This window comes from Artemia franciscana, chromosome 21 (assembly GCF_032884065.1).
Source record: "Artemia franciscana chromosome 21, ASM3288406v1, whole genome shotgun sequence".
Classification (NCBI taxonomy): Eukaryota; Metazoa; Arthropoda; class Branchiopoda; order Anostraca; family Artemiidae; genus Artemia; species Artemia franciscana.
The window spans coordinates 22,910,839-22,924,859 of NC_088883.1; the positions used below are offsets into that span (position 1 = coordinate 22,910,839).

General features: G+C 32.5%; 1 protein-coding gene across 2 annotated transcripts in view; it reads left to right on the top strand.

Moving 5' to 3' along the window:
- Positions 1-10,084, top strand: part of LOC136040559 (histone-lysine N-methyltransferase 2C-like) — a 173,949-nt gene extending 163,865 nt beyond the window's left edge. Inside the window, exons 38-40 of one of the 2 annotated variants that reach the window (XM_065724776.1) lie at positions 3,350-4,142; positions 6,493-6,805; positions 9,443-10,084. In XM_065724776.1, coding sequence (XP_065580848.1) covers positions 3,350-4,142; positions 6,493-6,805; positions 9,443-9,535 — 1,199 coding nt within the window. In that variant the 3' untranslated portion in view covers positions 9,536-10,084. Of the gene's footprint in view, positions 1-3,349; positions 4,143-4,717; positions 4,758-6,492; positions 6,806-9,442 lie in introns of those variants that run through there. The other variant, XM_065724777.1, reaches the window with a different exon arrangement.
- Positions 10,085-14,021: the final 3,937 nt, after the last annotated feature.

The window sequence follows — 14,021 nt, forward strand, 5'->3', positions numbered from 1 at the left end:
AAATTTTGAGATAGCCATTTTGTTCAAAATATTTCAAAGGCCAAATAAAATATTTTTGGGCTAGAACCCCCCGCTCCGTGAAACGGCTCTGAGTTAAGGAACTTGCTTATTATTACTTTGATACTTTTGTACTTTGGTACTTGTTGTTATACTTTGATGAAAGTTTGATGTTTAAAAAAAAATGATTTTGAAATATGGCATTTTATAAAGCTTGAAACTTTTTGTAATCAAAAAAGAGCAAAAATTTATTTAAAAAAGCTTTCAGAAAAAGAAGTGTTTCACAGAAAAGTAAAGGCCATATTAAACTTAAGATCAGTATATACAAATACCTGTTTAATTTCAAACTAGAAACGACAAGAAAGTACTATTAAAGAATAAATGAAAAACCAAAACGAACAGAAATTAATAAAAAAAAAACAATCATAGCAAAAAAACATACAACAAGTACTAATATAAATGAATAAATTACAGGAAATTACTATTAGAGAATAAATGAAACTCAAAACGAACACAAATTAAATAAACAATCATAGCAAATAAACATACAATAGGTGCTAATATAAATAAATAAATAGATCTTAAAACGAGTGAAAAATTTAATATGCAAATCAAGCTTGAAATGAACAAAAATCACTGCAAAACAAGAGTTTTGGTTTTGCCTCCTTCTCTCACTGTAAAACCTACTGCGTCACTGGTGCTTTACTGAAAACGAATCATAAAAAAATTGTAGTAAAATTAAATTTTGAACTGATGGGCTTTCAGCAATTAATATTATTGTATATCAAATATTCAGTTTAATTTTATTAGTTCTATTCAAGACTGTTCAAGGCAAATATAGCTTCACTACAAACAAGAGTACGGATTCTGCCCCCTTCCCTAAAAAAGTCTAAAGCCTACTACGTCACTCGTGCTTCACTGAAAACGAATTATATTACAAACTAGCTGTTGGGGTGGCGCTTCGTGCCCCCCCCCCCCCCCCGCGTGCGTAAGTCGTTACGCGCCATTGTTGTTGTATCCCTGTGTCCCACCTGTGAATATAGAAAGTTATACATATATATATATATATATATATATATATATATATATATATAATATATATAATATATATATATATATATATATATATATTATATATATATAATATAAATATATATATATATATATATATATATATATATATTATATATATATATATATATATATATATATATATATATATATATATATATATATATATATATATATATATATATATATATATATATATATGTGTGTGTGTTTTTAACTACGTAAAACTTGCGAATATACAAAATTCTTCGATGTCCCATTGTCTGTACATATAAATAGATTGTCAGGTTTACCGACTTTTGAACATGCAACATATAATTGTCCATGGGAAAAACAATCCGTATTCAGATCTATACCTGATTATTCTAATGATTGCCCTTGAGCTTCCCTGATGGTGATTGCTAATCGAACATTCCCTGAGTCCCCGTCGTCATTTATATATCCCCCTGTGCCCCCGGCATCCCCCTTGTAGTTGTGTCCCTGTGTCCCGGTTGTCATTTATATTCCCAGTATCCCGGTCGTCATTTGTGTCCCAGTCTGTAATTTCTCTTTGAGCGTCCCAGTCGTCATTTACATTCCCTGTGTCCCGGTCGTCATTTGTGTCCCGGTGTCCGGTCTGTAATTTATCTTTGAGTGTCCCGGTCGTTATTCTTTTTAGTTTTTTATTGGTTTTTACCTTTATTTTAGCTTATTTTTCAGTTTTTTCCTTTTTTTTAGTTTTTTTTTAATTTTTTATTTTTTTTAGTTTTTTACCTTTTTTTAGTTTTTTTAGTTTTTTTAGTTTTTTAGCTTTTTTACTTTTTTATTAGTTTTTAGTTTTTTTTTGTAGTTTTTGCCTTTTTTTTAGTTTTTTCAGTTTTTTTTTAGTTTTTTATTGGTTTTTACCTTTATTTTAGCTTATTTTTCAGTTTTTTCCTTTTTTTTTTAGTTTTTTTTTAGTTTTTTTTAGTTTTTTTAGTTTTTTAGCTTTTTTATTTTTTTTATTAGCTTTTAGTTTTTTTTGTAGTTTTTGCCTTTTTTAGTTTTTTTAGTTTTTTAGCTTTTTTATTAGTTTTTAGTTTTTTTTGTAGTTTTTGCCTTTTTTTAGTTTTTTTAGTTTTTTAGCTTTTTTATTTTTTTTATTAGTTTTTAGTTTTTTTTGTAGTTTTTGCCTTTTTTTAGTTTTTTCAGTTTTGACGTCACCTGATCCAGTTTTTTCAGGTGACGTCACCTGATCCATCCACAGACAGACAGACAACTTATTTTTATATATATAGATATATATATATATATATATATATATATATATATATATATATTATATATATATATATATATATATATATTTATATATATATATATTATATATATATATATATATATTATATATATATATATATATAAACTTACATTAAAATATGAGAATTAAAACTAATAGTGTTTTTTAGAAATTTTTTTAAACAGCCCTTACTTCAACGAAGTTCAATCAAGGAAAAAAGTTTTCTTATTGTTTCTACTTTGTGTTTGTTTGATATGGAAAGGCATTGTGGTCTTCATCGCTATTTTCGTTATACTCACTTTGTATTTCTATTGTATCTTTATAATTTTGGCTCGATTAATAGGCAAGCTTAAAACTAAAAAGTCCAAAGGTTTGGTAGCTTGTCTTTTCGGTACAAGCTACCGCTATAGATTTGTCGCAAATCATACATTTTACAGGGAATATAAACCTTGAAATAGCATTAAATTGGATATAATAAGGGTTATACTCACTCAAACAAACACAAAGTAGAAACAACAGGGATTTTTTTTTTTTCCCAAGACAGTGGAATTCAATTCAGTGGATATATCGGCCCCTTCTCCAAGGGCCGTCTTCACCTCAACATCAGAAAATCAGCACCGCCGGTACGGACTGTGAAGTCTAATGCCGTATCCTTTACCTTTTTTTTATAATTCTGGCTTGATTAATATGCAGGTTAAAAACTAAAAAATCCAAAGGTTTGGTATCTTGTTTTTTCGGTACAACTTACAGCTGTAGGTTTGTTGCAAATAATATATTTCACAGTGTATATAAACCTTGAAATAACAGTATATTGGATATAAGATGTTTTATACTCACTTCGTATTTTTATTGTAATTCAGGAGAAAAGAAATGAAATAGTTTCGGGAGAAATAGTTTTACATTCCAAAGAAAAGAGTTGTGGAATTTCATGTGCAATAGCCAATGAGAAACTAGAAAATAGAAACTCGGGTGCTCACTTTGGCTCTGTTCTTGAAACCTCACTTTAATATCTTTATGTTTCAGGAGAAAAAGATGATCAACTCTCATCCATCTCTATTTTCCGTCGTGTTGTCATACAACGGGATGAAAACCGACAAGTTGCTTCTGTTATGCAGCACGTTGAGCCCAGTCACCTTTTCCGAATAGGAAGCATTGTAGTTCTTTCCCTTGGGCAGCTTCTTCCACATCAACTGGCCGCATTTCATACACCACATCACATTTATCCTGTTGGTTACAGGGCCTTATCGATTTACTGGAGTTTCCGTGCTTCAAGTAAAAAATCCCGGTATTACTGCACTATTGAAGACAAGGAGGGGAGGCCATATTTTTCCATCACAGTTTCTGAGCCAGAGAAAATGCTTGATGACCTCCATTTTTCAGACTGGACACCAACAGGAGCGTGGCAACGTATTCTTACCTACACGGAAGCGACTCGATTTGCAGGGGGTGGCGTCAGATTTTTTCCTAAATATTTATCTGGTGAAGAATTGTTCGGATTAACCGAGCCAGCAATTGTACGTGTCCTAGAATCTCTTCCTGGTGTTGAATCTTTAAGTGACTATAATTTTAAATATGGAAGAAACCCAATTTTAGAAATGCCACTAGCTATAAATCCATCTGGATGTGCAAGATCTGAGCCTAGACATCGGACCCACTTTAAACGTGTTGTGCAACGAGCAGGGTCCGTTCGATCTCAGTTTGCCCTCACTTCTCTGCCAGCATCCGAGTCCCCTTATTCCAAGCAGTTTCTTCATTCAAAGAGCTCTCAGTATAAGAAAATGAAGAGTGAAGGTCGATCGCTGGTTTTTCTAGCACGGTAATTTTTTATTTCCTTTCTTTAGTCCTTTTTACTCAAGTGTGATTTTGTAAAGGAATCATCTCTTCAGTCCGGTGATCAGGTGTTTTCTAGCACGGTATTTTTCTGTTCTTTTTTTTTCTTTTTTTTTTCTCAAGTGTGATTTTATATGGGAATCAGGTCGATGAGGACATTTCTTCAGTCCGGTGAACAGGTGTTTTCATCTAGCACGGCTATTTTTTTATTTTATTTTATTATTCTTTTTTACTCAAGTGTGATTTTGTAAGGGAATCAGGTCGATGAGGACATTGAGACATCTTCAGTCCGGTGATCATTTTAGAATATTTCCACTTGCTTTTGGCCAAGGACTCTCCTGAATAAAATTATCGAAAATATATGATGGCGTGCAGTTTTGGATTATTGGACCTTCCAATTAAGCTTTTTAAATCGTCACTCCCATAATCCTTGGAAAATTTATCTGGTATTCTTTTTCCTTTTTATATTATGGTTGCATTGACTTAGTGGAATATCGCAATTTAATCATAAAACATGTTCTGTTTTTCTTTTTTCCTTAATTTGACAGTTGCTAATTATAGTTCAAAGATTCAAGATCTTTATTGAAGAGGTGGTGCCAATGGAAGCGGGTCTTGCCCCTCCCCCTTGTTTTCGAGCACTTTTTTTGTTCTTTCATTGTAAAACACTTTTTTTTGTTGTATTTACGTCGATAAAAAAAAAAAAATACAGAAAAAAAAAGAAATTGCCCGTCGATAGATTTTGAACTATACATTTTACTCCTTTTCTTCCGACGTTTTCATGAGTTTGTGTCACAGTGTTTAAGGTGCATATCCCAAATTTTACATAAACATATTTTTCTTTTCTTTTCTTTGTAATTTCACGATTTTTCTTTCTCAGTTCAAAGATTCAATGTTTAGATTCAAGAGGCAATTAAAGATTTAACGGGTATGTATCTATTTTGGGATAAATTTTCTTTTCTTTGCTTTTTTTTTCGATGTTTGGATCATTGCCATTCTTTTTTAGTCCAAAGATTTGTGGAATCTATTCTATTGCAACATCAAGCTCTTTTCCTTTTTCGGCAATGGGATATTGTTGTTTTTCTTCAGTTCAACGCTTCAAGGTCTGCCATCTCCAGTAACTGTCATAACTGGTCCTACCCGTCTGCGGAAAACTGTATCTCTTGCTCTTGGAGTTCTATCTTTAAATCCTTAACCACAGAGCCTAGTTCTTTTCTGCGTCTAGGCCAAATTCGGTCCTATTATCACGTTTCATTTCTCTAAAATGCTACTTTAACTAATCTATCCTTAGCTAGCGGTATTGCTCCCCCTCCCCCAAACCTTAAGAATTATCTAACCTGACATTTAATAGGCAGGTAACTTCATCAGTTTGTGACAAGATCTAAACGAGGAAGATAAACAACGCTTTTTTCTCTTTCTATTCGTTTTTTTTTTTGCTTTCTCTCTCTCTTTCTATAAAGAAAAACAAGCAAGTTATTTTTTCAAATATCTCACGACTCTTGGAAAATATTTTTTAAATGTCCTCGGAAATTTTTGTAATTTTGACATTGATTGTTGATTAACTTGGCTGTGTAATTTGAAATATATTAAGTTGTCTAATATATATTTCACAAAAGTATATATTATACTGTTTAATAAAAAATTTACTATTGCGCATTCAAAAATAAAACCAGCTTTTGGTTATTAACTGTTGAGTTATAAAAATGAGAATTCTTTTGTGTATGCATGTTAAGGGGAAAAAAAGATTTTATTGTGAAAGCTTACCATTTCTGCGAACAGGGGAAAAAAATTTTCATAATTAATCGTTCAGTTGGTATATCCCTGTTTGAGATTCAAAATGTATTTCTTTGGAATATAAAACCTGTTGTTTTTTCCATTTCTTTTTTTTTGCTGAATGGACAATTGCTATTCTTTTTCAGCTCAAAGACGCATGGTCTAGATTCAAGGAGTTCGCTCCTATTTAAGATTGAAGGGATACAGCCTTATTTGGAAACAAAACGCGTTGTTTATTTGTCTTTCTATTTTCGATAATTGTACAATTGCTATCCTTTTTCAGTTCAAAGACTTAAGGTCTAAATTTAAGGGACGTACTCCTATTTAAAATTCAGGGAATACATCCCTATTTTGACACAAAACGTCCTGTTCTTTTTTTTTCTTTTTTCGGTAATTGTACAATTGCTATTCTTTTTTTTAGTCAAAATAAATCGAGAATTCAAAGTCTAGATTTGAGGAGTGCATTCCTATCTAAGGGTGAACGGGTATATCCCTATTTGGACACAAAAAATGTTATTCTTTTAATTTTCTTTTTTGGTAATTGTACAATTGCTATTCCTTTTCAGTTCAAAGATTCAAGGTCTCGGCTTATGTGCTTTGCGGGACATCGAGAAACACACAATGATCATCGAGTACATAGGAGAAATAATAAGGAACCCTGTGGCTGAACTTCGTGAGAAACGCTATGAAGAACATAACCGTGGGATTTATATGTTCCGCATTGATGATGATCGTGTTGTTGATGCCAGTGTGACTGGAGGTTTAGCCAGGTTTATCAACCATTCTTGCAACCCTAATTGTACTACCGAACTAGTTGAGGTGGACAGAGAGATGAAAATAATTATTTTTGCCAATAGGCGAATTTCGAAAGGGGAAGAGGTAGGTTTTTTTTATTTATTATATATATATATATATATATATATATATATATATATATATATATATATATATATATGTATTTATATATTTTTTTTCTAGAAAAACGGCTCCATGTTTTTTGGGAAAATTGGTGTCTTGGAATATTCTCGCATAAAAACGATCTACATAGGTCTGAAGTCTGAGATAATTCGTTAAGAGCCTTAATTTTGGTATTTGCCTATGACGTTCTGTACTATGTTAGTACTTCATATAAGCATTTCTTATGACATCATATAAGTATTTTCTTATATGGTGTCATGTATAGTATAAGTAAGATTGTTCAGTTTCCAACGCATCAGTTATTTTTAAAATATAATGTCTGTTGGAAGGCATAGAAACGAAAATAGCAGTTGCTATAAATGATTCTTTGGAACCAACACCTGAACTATCAAACGTGATAGAATGTGAAAACCGACAACCTGGACATCATTTGCGACAAAACCAATACAGGCAGCTAAAGTAAAGGTGATTGCTAAATTGACTGAAGTTAATAAAATGCGAAAAAGTGTCAAAATTAGTAACACCATTACCAAATTTCTTTTCTTATAAGCATAAGCAATGTCTTTTTAAGACATAAAAAAAGTTTAAACATTTTGTAAAGTTCAGCTCAGAATTGCTACAGCTATTATGTGAACTGAAAAAAATATTTGCGGTGCCTGTGCAATAATTTTAATGTCTTAATACAAACAAGAAGAATACCTGAAAATTTAAAATTATTTTGTTTTTTTGTTTGATAAAAATCAACTCTTTACGTGATTAGCTCACAGGTTTGAACGTATCCAGTTATATAACGTCCGTAGAAAGGCCCCAAAAATGAAAATTTGCAATTATTACAAATGATGATTCTCTATTTTGACAGGGGATTACAACAATTCAAAATCTTAAAAAAATCAAACCAAAAGTTTGAAGCTTAATAGAAATCGCTGTTAGAAATTGGACTTGCTTTAATAATCAAATATCTTTGACAAAACTTCAGTATGAAAAGCCAGCAAATATATGTATATAATCTTCACTTCGCGAATACTTTCATGTGTATTGTTCATTTAAGAGATGAGTTTGTCGAATATTTTTCTCATGTATCAGTTAGAGTTTCCTTCAAAACAATGAATTTCATTTTGTATTTCGTATCCATGCCCCAGATTTTAAACAATTTGTCTTGTAATAACTGGTAACTATTACCACATTTAATTTTGACAAAAATAGGTTTAAAAGACTGTATGAACAGTAATTTGTGCCTGAAAAAGTATTATCTACTAATGCTATGCATCTTTCCCCGCATTCGTGAAACGGATAGGAAAACTGCTCTTCTGCGCTACCATCTTTTCTAATTCTTCAACTAGTCGAAGACATGTTCCTTGCATTTAAAATATTTATGTGCATAAATATTTGATATTTATAAAATATGATTAATGTTTATAAAAACATTGGTGATAGAACTTATCTCTCTTTTATAATCAAGATTGTTCTCATAATCCCCCAAGATTATTCCCATAATTATTCTCAGACATAAAAATATAATAATATTAATATTCAATTTTATAAATTGAATTTATAACATACATTTAGTATGTATGAATATTTAGAAATTGGCTATTTGACTTTCTCGTGGGTTATCAATCGTATATCAGTACGTTGTTTTTTGTTTTTTTTGTTTTTTTTTTTTATTCGCAAAATTTTTCTAGCGATGTGGTTTCTGCAAGCTTCAATTAATGTTTAATAACCCGCATTGCTAAGCCACCATTCACTTATACTTTTAATGCGTGTTTTTTCGTCTGCAACTCTGGTTTCTGTCGGCAGCTCAGACTGATTTGTCTGGAGAGACATGATTTTTAACTTTTTTTTTTTTTTTTTTTTTTTTTTTTTTTTTTTTTTTTTTTTTTTTTTTTTTTTTTTTTTTTTTTTTTTTTTTTTTTTTTTTTTTTTATTTACTGGAGGAAAGAGAATTGATTCACATGTCCAATCAGTTTTAGATAACATCTTATAATGTCGTACGAATGAATATGGTTTACCGATTCCTTACAGCCTCTTATTATTTTTATTTCACTAATCAATGAAAAATATTTATTATGATTCACTTTCGAAAAAGTCTAGCATTTGAAATTAGTATCCACCTTTTAAAATGTTCTCTCCCTCTCTCTCTCTCTCTCTCTCTCTCTCTCTCTCTCTCTCTCTCTCTCTCTCTCTCTCTCTCTCTCTCTCTCTCTCTCTCTCTCTCTCTATCTCTCTCTCTCTCCTTTTTTCTTTCTCTCGTGTCATCCTGTCACTTCTGTCAAATTAGAAAATCGCTCAAGACTTGTTCATTGTATTTGTATTGAATTTGAATGGGATATTCGCGATTTGTTTTTTTAAGATTCCTGCGTGGTATCTTTTTAGCTATTTTTGAGGACGCGAGTGCTAAAGCACAGGATGGCCTGTCCCCAACCCCCCATTGCACTTTCTGGCTGAAGGGCCATGAAACGGAGAGAAGCGCCGTATTTTTACCTTAGCTTTATCTTTTTTGATTGCAGATCAGCTTTTAACCATTACATTGATCCTCGCTTCATTTCTTTGTGTGAATTTCTCTTCCTCACGAACGTTATTTTATTTTTATTTTTACAGTTGGCTTATGACTACAAATTTGACTTGGAAGATAATAAAGACAAAATCCCATGTTTGTGTGGAGCACCTAATTGTCGCAAGTGGATGAACTGATAATCATAATACAAAATTGATTGTATTGTAGTGTTAACGTGGCCTCAAAATGTTGGACTATTGAAAAAGAAAATATGGTTTTATTTGTTTTGCATATGACGCAAATTTTCACAGTAATAGAATTGTGACTGAGATATCCTTAGATAAGAAATAAGGATTGTGCTTCTCATATCCTTCATTGTGTGGCTTTAGCTTCAATCAGTAATGGTCTTGCTGGCTATGGCAAACAGCAGAAACTTTTCTAGAAATAAGAGTTTTTTTTTCAGAATTTAAGGTTTAAGAGTTATCTCGATTTGTCTTTTTCACTATTTATTCAGATTTTTTGTATATTCGATTGTTTAATTTGTTTGCTTAAATAAGTCAATTTATGCTCTAAGGATTGAAGTGTTGATGATAAAAAGTAGATAGAAAGTTTTCATTATTTAGTGAGATGTGTGTATGTCTTTTTTTTTCTTTTTTTTTCATGTAATCTTTATTATCGTCTAAGCAGTGCTGTTGTCAGTCTTTTTATTAATATGTTGTTTCCTTTAAAATAAAATTCATCATATATCTGTTTCTTTGAAAGACTAGGGAGTGAACTGGAAATTATTGAGAAAATGACTTAACCACTGGGGAAAAGGGCAAATTCCCTGTTTTTGCATATAGGAATTTGAAACCCTTTTTAGGGGGTATTTCTCCACTTTTCTCAAATCACGCAAGTTTTTTAGGCTCGTAGCTTTTCACGAATAATTTGAATCTAATGAATTTTATACCTTTGGGATCACTATAAAAAAAGTGACTCCTTTGATATATTCATTGTTATCTAGCTCTTTAAGATTATGTATTCTATTTTTTAGAGTTTCGGTCACCGTTGGCACATGTCGTTCCTTAGCTATAATTTGTTACCCCACACTGTTTGAAACAACACGTCTTTTTTATAAAGTTAGTTCTTCCTGGTGTAATTCTGAAGTGTAACTTTCAAGTGAAAATAACTTGCAATTATGCAGCTATTGGAACCCCTTTTAGAGTTTCCTCACCCCCCTCGTCTCTGAAACTGTGTAAATTTTCTTTGGCCAGTAGCCTTTAATTTATAACTTCAATTTAATGAATTCAATACATATGGCATTACCGTAAAGAAGTGATTTAAGGTAAGGTAAAGGATACGGCACTAGACCTTTAAAGTTTAAAACTGGCGGTGCTGATCTCCGTCTCAAGGCCTTTCAGTCAGGAACTGCAATGGGGGATGGGGGCCTGCCATCCTGTGCTTTTTCACACCCTTTCCGTTTACCTTCCCAGATTTCTTCAGGTACCCATTTATAGCTGGATGGACTCTGGCTGAGTTTACCGAGTCACGCCTCTGACCCCTATCCCAAACCAAATACTTGGATACACTAGGATTCGAACCGACGTCCTTCGGACAATAGATTCCAAATCCAGGAAGGATTCCAAGAAGTGATTCTTTTGGTACAATGATTATTATCAAAATTGCATTTTCTAAGGTTTCGGCTACCATTGACACATGTCGTTCTTTAGTTGTAGTTTGTTACCCCGCTCTGTTTGAAATATCTGCTCATTGAGATAAAATAACTTTTGCCTATTGTAATTCAGAGATGTAAACTCTGGGCTGAAGAAAGAAAAAAATTGTGATTATGTAGTAAGTGATTCTTTTTTACCACCCAAGCTGTACTATATTCAAAATAAAACCATAAAGCAGTACTACTTCTGTATTCACAACACATACGTTAGGATATTACGGAATAGATTTCGTAGATTAACGTTTTGTTCCGAGCCAATTTGTGTTAGTTCATTGCTTGAAAACTAAGATATATTGTTAGCTTCAGTCTTATAACAGCTCTTACTTCACACAAAATAGCCTCGTCCTATCGTAATTCGGAGGTGTAATCTCTAAGAAAAGGCAGCGAAAAAGAAAAGTTTTTTTTTGCAACTACAACATTTATCTCAAACTGTATCAGTTGGCTTTACAGGTCCAAGCGTATTTATCTTAATAAAGAAAAAAGACCAGAGTAGAGTTAATGTCACCCTCTGAAGGAAATACTACAAAAAAATAAATTCTACAGAACTTTTTATTTATTTAATTCTCAGAGTTGTTCTCTTTTAACTGCATGGCCCCCTCCCCCTCCATTTCAATGCCTACATTTAGCCATTTACTATATAGAAAAGTAGCCATTTACTATATAGAAAAGTTTTCCGATTTTGCTGGTTTACATCATTTTTTTTTTTTTTCACTCATAACTACCCAACTGATAATAGTTGATTCTTAACTGTGAATGATTCCAGTTTGAAACGGCAAAAATCTGCACACTGTTGCATATAAACTAGTGTCATGTCAGGTCATATTATGTTGGAGGCTAGCATTTAGTTAACTAGTCTTAAATATGTAGTTCCCCTCTAAATACTGAATCAAAAAATATTTGGAGAAAAATACCCTTTGATACTTTTTCTGTATTTTTAGCGTCAGCTGTCTCGATTTGGCCTGTCTCTTCACCATATATAATTGAAAATTATGACTGAAAAAGAAAATACTGTAAAATTTGTTTGCTTTCCCAGAGCAACATTAGACTTAAAACACACTAGATCCATCGAAACCATAAGAACTAAAGACAATATGTTTGAGAGCATTACTCTGATTTTTTGTTAAAAACTGTTCTCAATGTTTCTATAAAATTCGTTTTACATTCAAGAATTTCTTTTCTTTCTCCAGAGTCTTCCCAAAATATATTATAGAAAATGTTACCCCGGGTCCTATTTAGACAATCAAATAATGCATACAAGATCTTTCAAAAGTTCAACACCTTCCATTGTGGAAATTACGGAAGCGTCAGCTTAATAGGTGAATTGTCAATGTGAGAGCAATTTATTTAAAATTCTTAGCGCAGGCGATAACCTAACAATACAAAATGCCACGCCTTTTGGATCTCTTGGCAAGTAGACTGTAATATTAATAGAATGTCTGAATGCAAATTTTAAAGAAATAGTATCGAAAGTTAAGAAATGGTAGAATTTTTACAATTTATTTTTCTCTCGGAAATTTGAAGAAAACATGAAAACATGGAAAACGTAAAAAGTGGAAGCTTTGCATAACAATGAGTAGATATTTGTCCTTGTTATCACCTTAGTGCATATGAAAAAATAATTATTGATGGCAAGTGCATATTGCACAGGAAACATACGATATCCTTACACTTTTTGGGCAAGAACAGCTGGGAAAAATGCTTTTTGATTTGCTATCTCCCATTTTAAAACAAATGTGATTACTCTATTTAACTATACTATCTACTTGCTTTAATCCTTCCACTTTAAGCTTTTGCGTCCTAAAATAGGGATTTTCAGGTCTTCTAGTGTTAAACTTTTTCATTTAGGGGATTGGGGATTTTCAAAGGATTTCTAAAAGTTTAGCTGGATTTTTTGAGGTTTATCACTTTGAATTTCCGGAGAATTCGCGGTTCATTATTTAGTATTTGCTTCGACGGTATTCACCGTGAATAGCGATCACTTCATTAATATTCTCAAACGTTTTGAAATTGAGTTAATCAAATCAGTATGTAGTGATTTGCATAAAACGGCACTGTTTATGTAATTAGCCATCTCGTTTAAAACTACGTGAGATTTACTTAGACTTATGACTTACCACTCCGATCATTGCATTAGGTGGCAACGACGCCTCTTTAGGATGATCCTTCTTGTGTCTTTGGCCAAAAATCATCAAGGAATGTTCTTGAGAGAGTTACATCTTTTTCAAGACATCTCCCAAGTGTAGCTTTCTGTCGTCCGTGCCGGCCGACATTGGACTGCGGGACAGAGGCGCCATTTGGGCTAAATCTTGGGGTGGGCATGGGGTATTTGACAGAACTTGAGACTTTTATTATGAATCTAACCTACTTTCAAAGTTTACAATGATTAATAGCAAATAGCGTAATTACCCCAAGGGTCGTCAGGTAATTACGCTCTTTTGGCTAATAGGCGTGCAGTTAGTTCAAATCATTTGAACAGAATGGATTATGTTGGACATAATGGATAATTATGGCCGGAAAAGGGCCTTTATGGTGGAAGATTGGGCCCCCCTGGAAAATCTGGGGTGGGCATTTGCCCACCCCTAACCCCCCCAAATGGCGCCTCTGCTGCGGGAGGAGTCCAATATCAAACAGTATGGGATTGGCAATTGCTATCCATTATTACCATGTGACCCAAATGTCACTACCACCTCGGTATGATTTTACCAATGACGAGTGGCTGTTTAGTCTTCTATCTAATGAATGAGTTGGTAATTTTGTCCGTCCAGTTGATTCCAAGAATCCACCGAAGACATTTTTTTCACATAATTATATAATACTATGTAAGAGAACAGGTCAATTGAACTTGAAACGACAAGGGCAAAATAGTGATCATTCGGAACTTTGATATCTAGATAAATAGTTTAGGCTGATGTCAAGCCAAAATCTTTAATAACGAATAAGGCCGACTGGTGGATTTGCTCTAATAGATAACA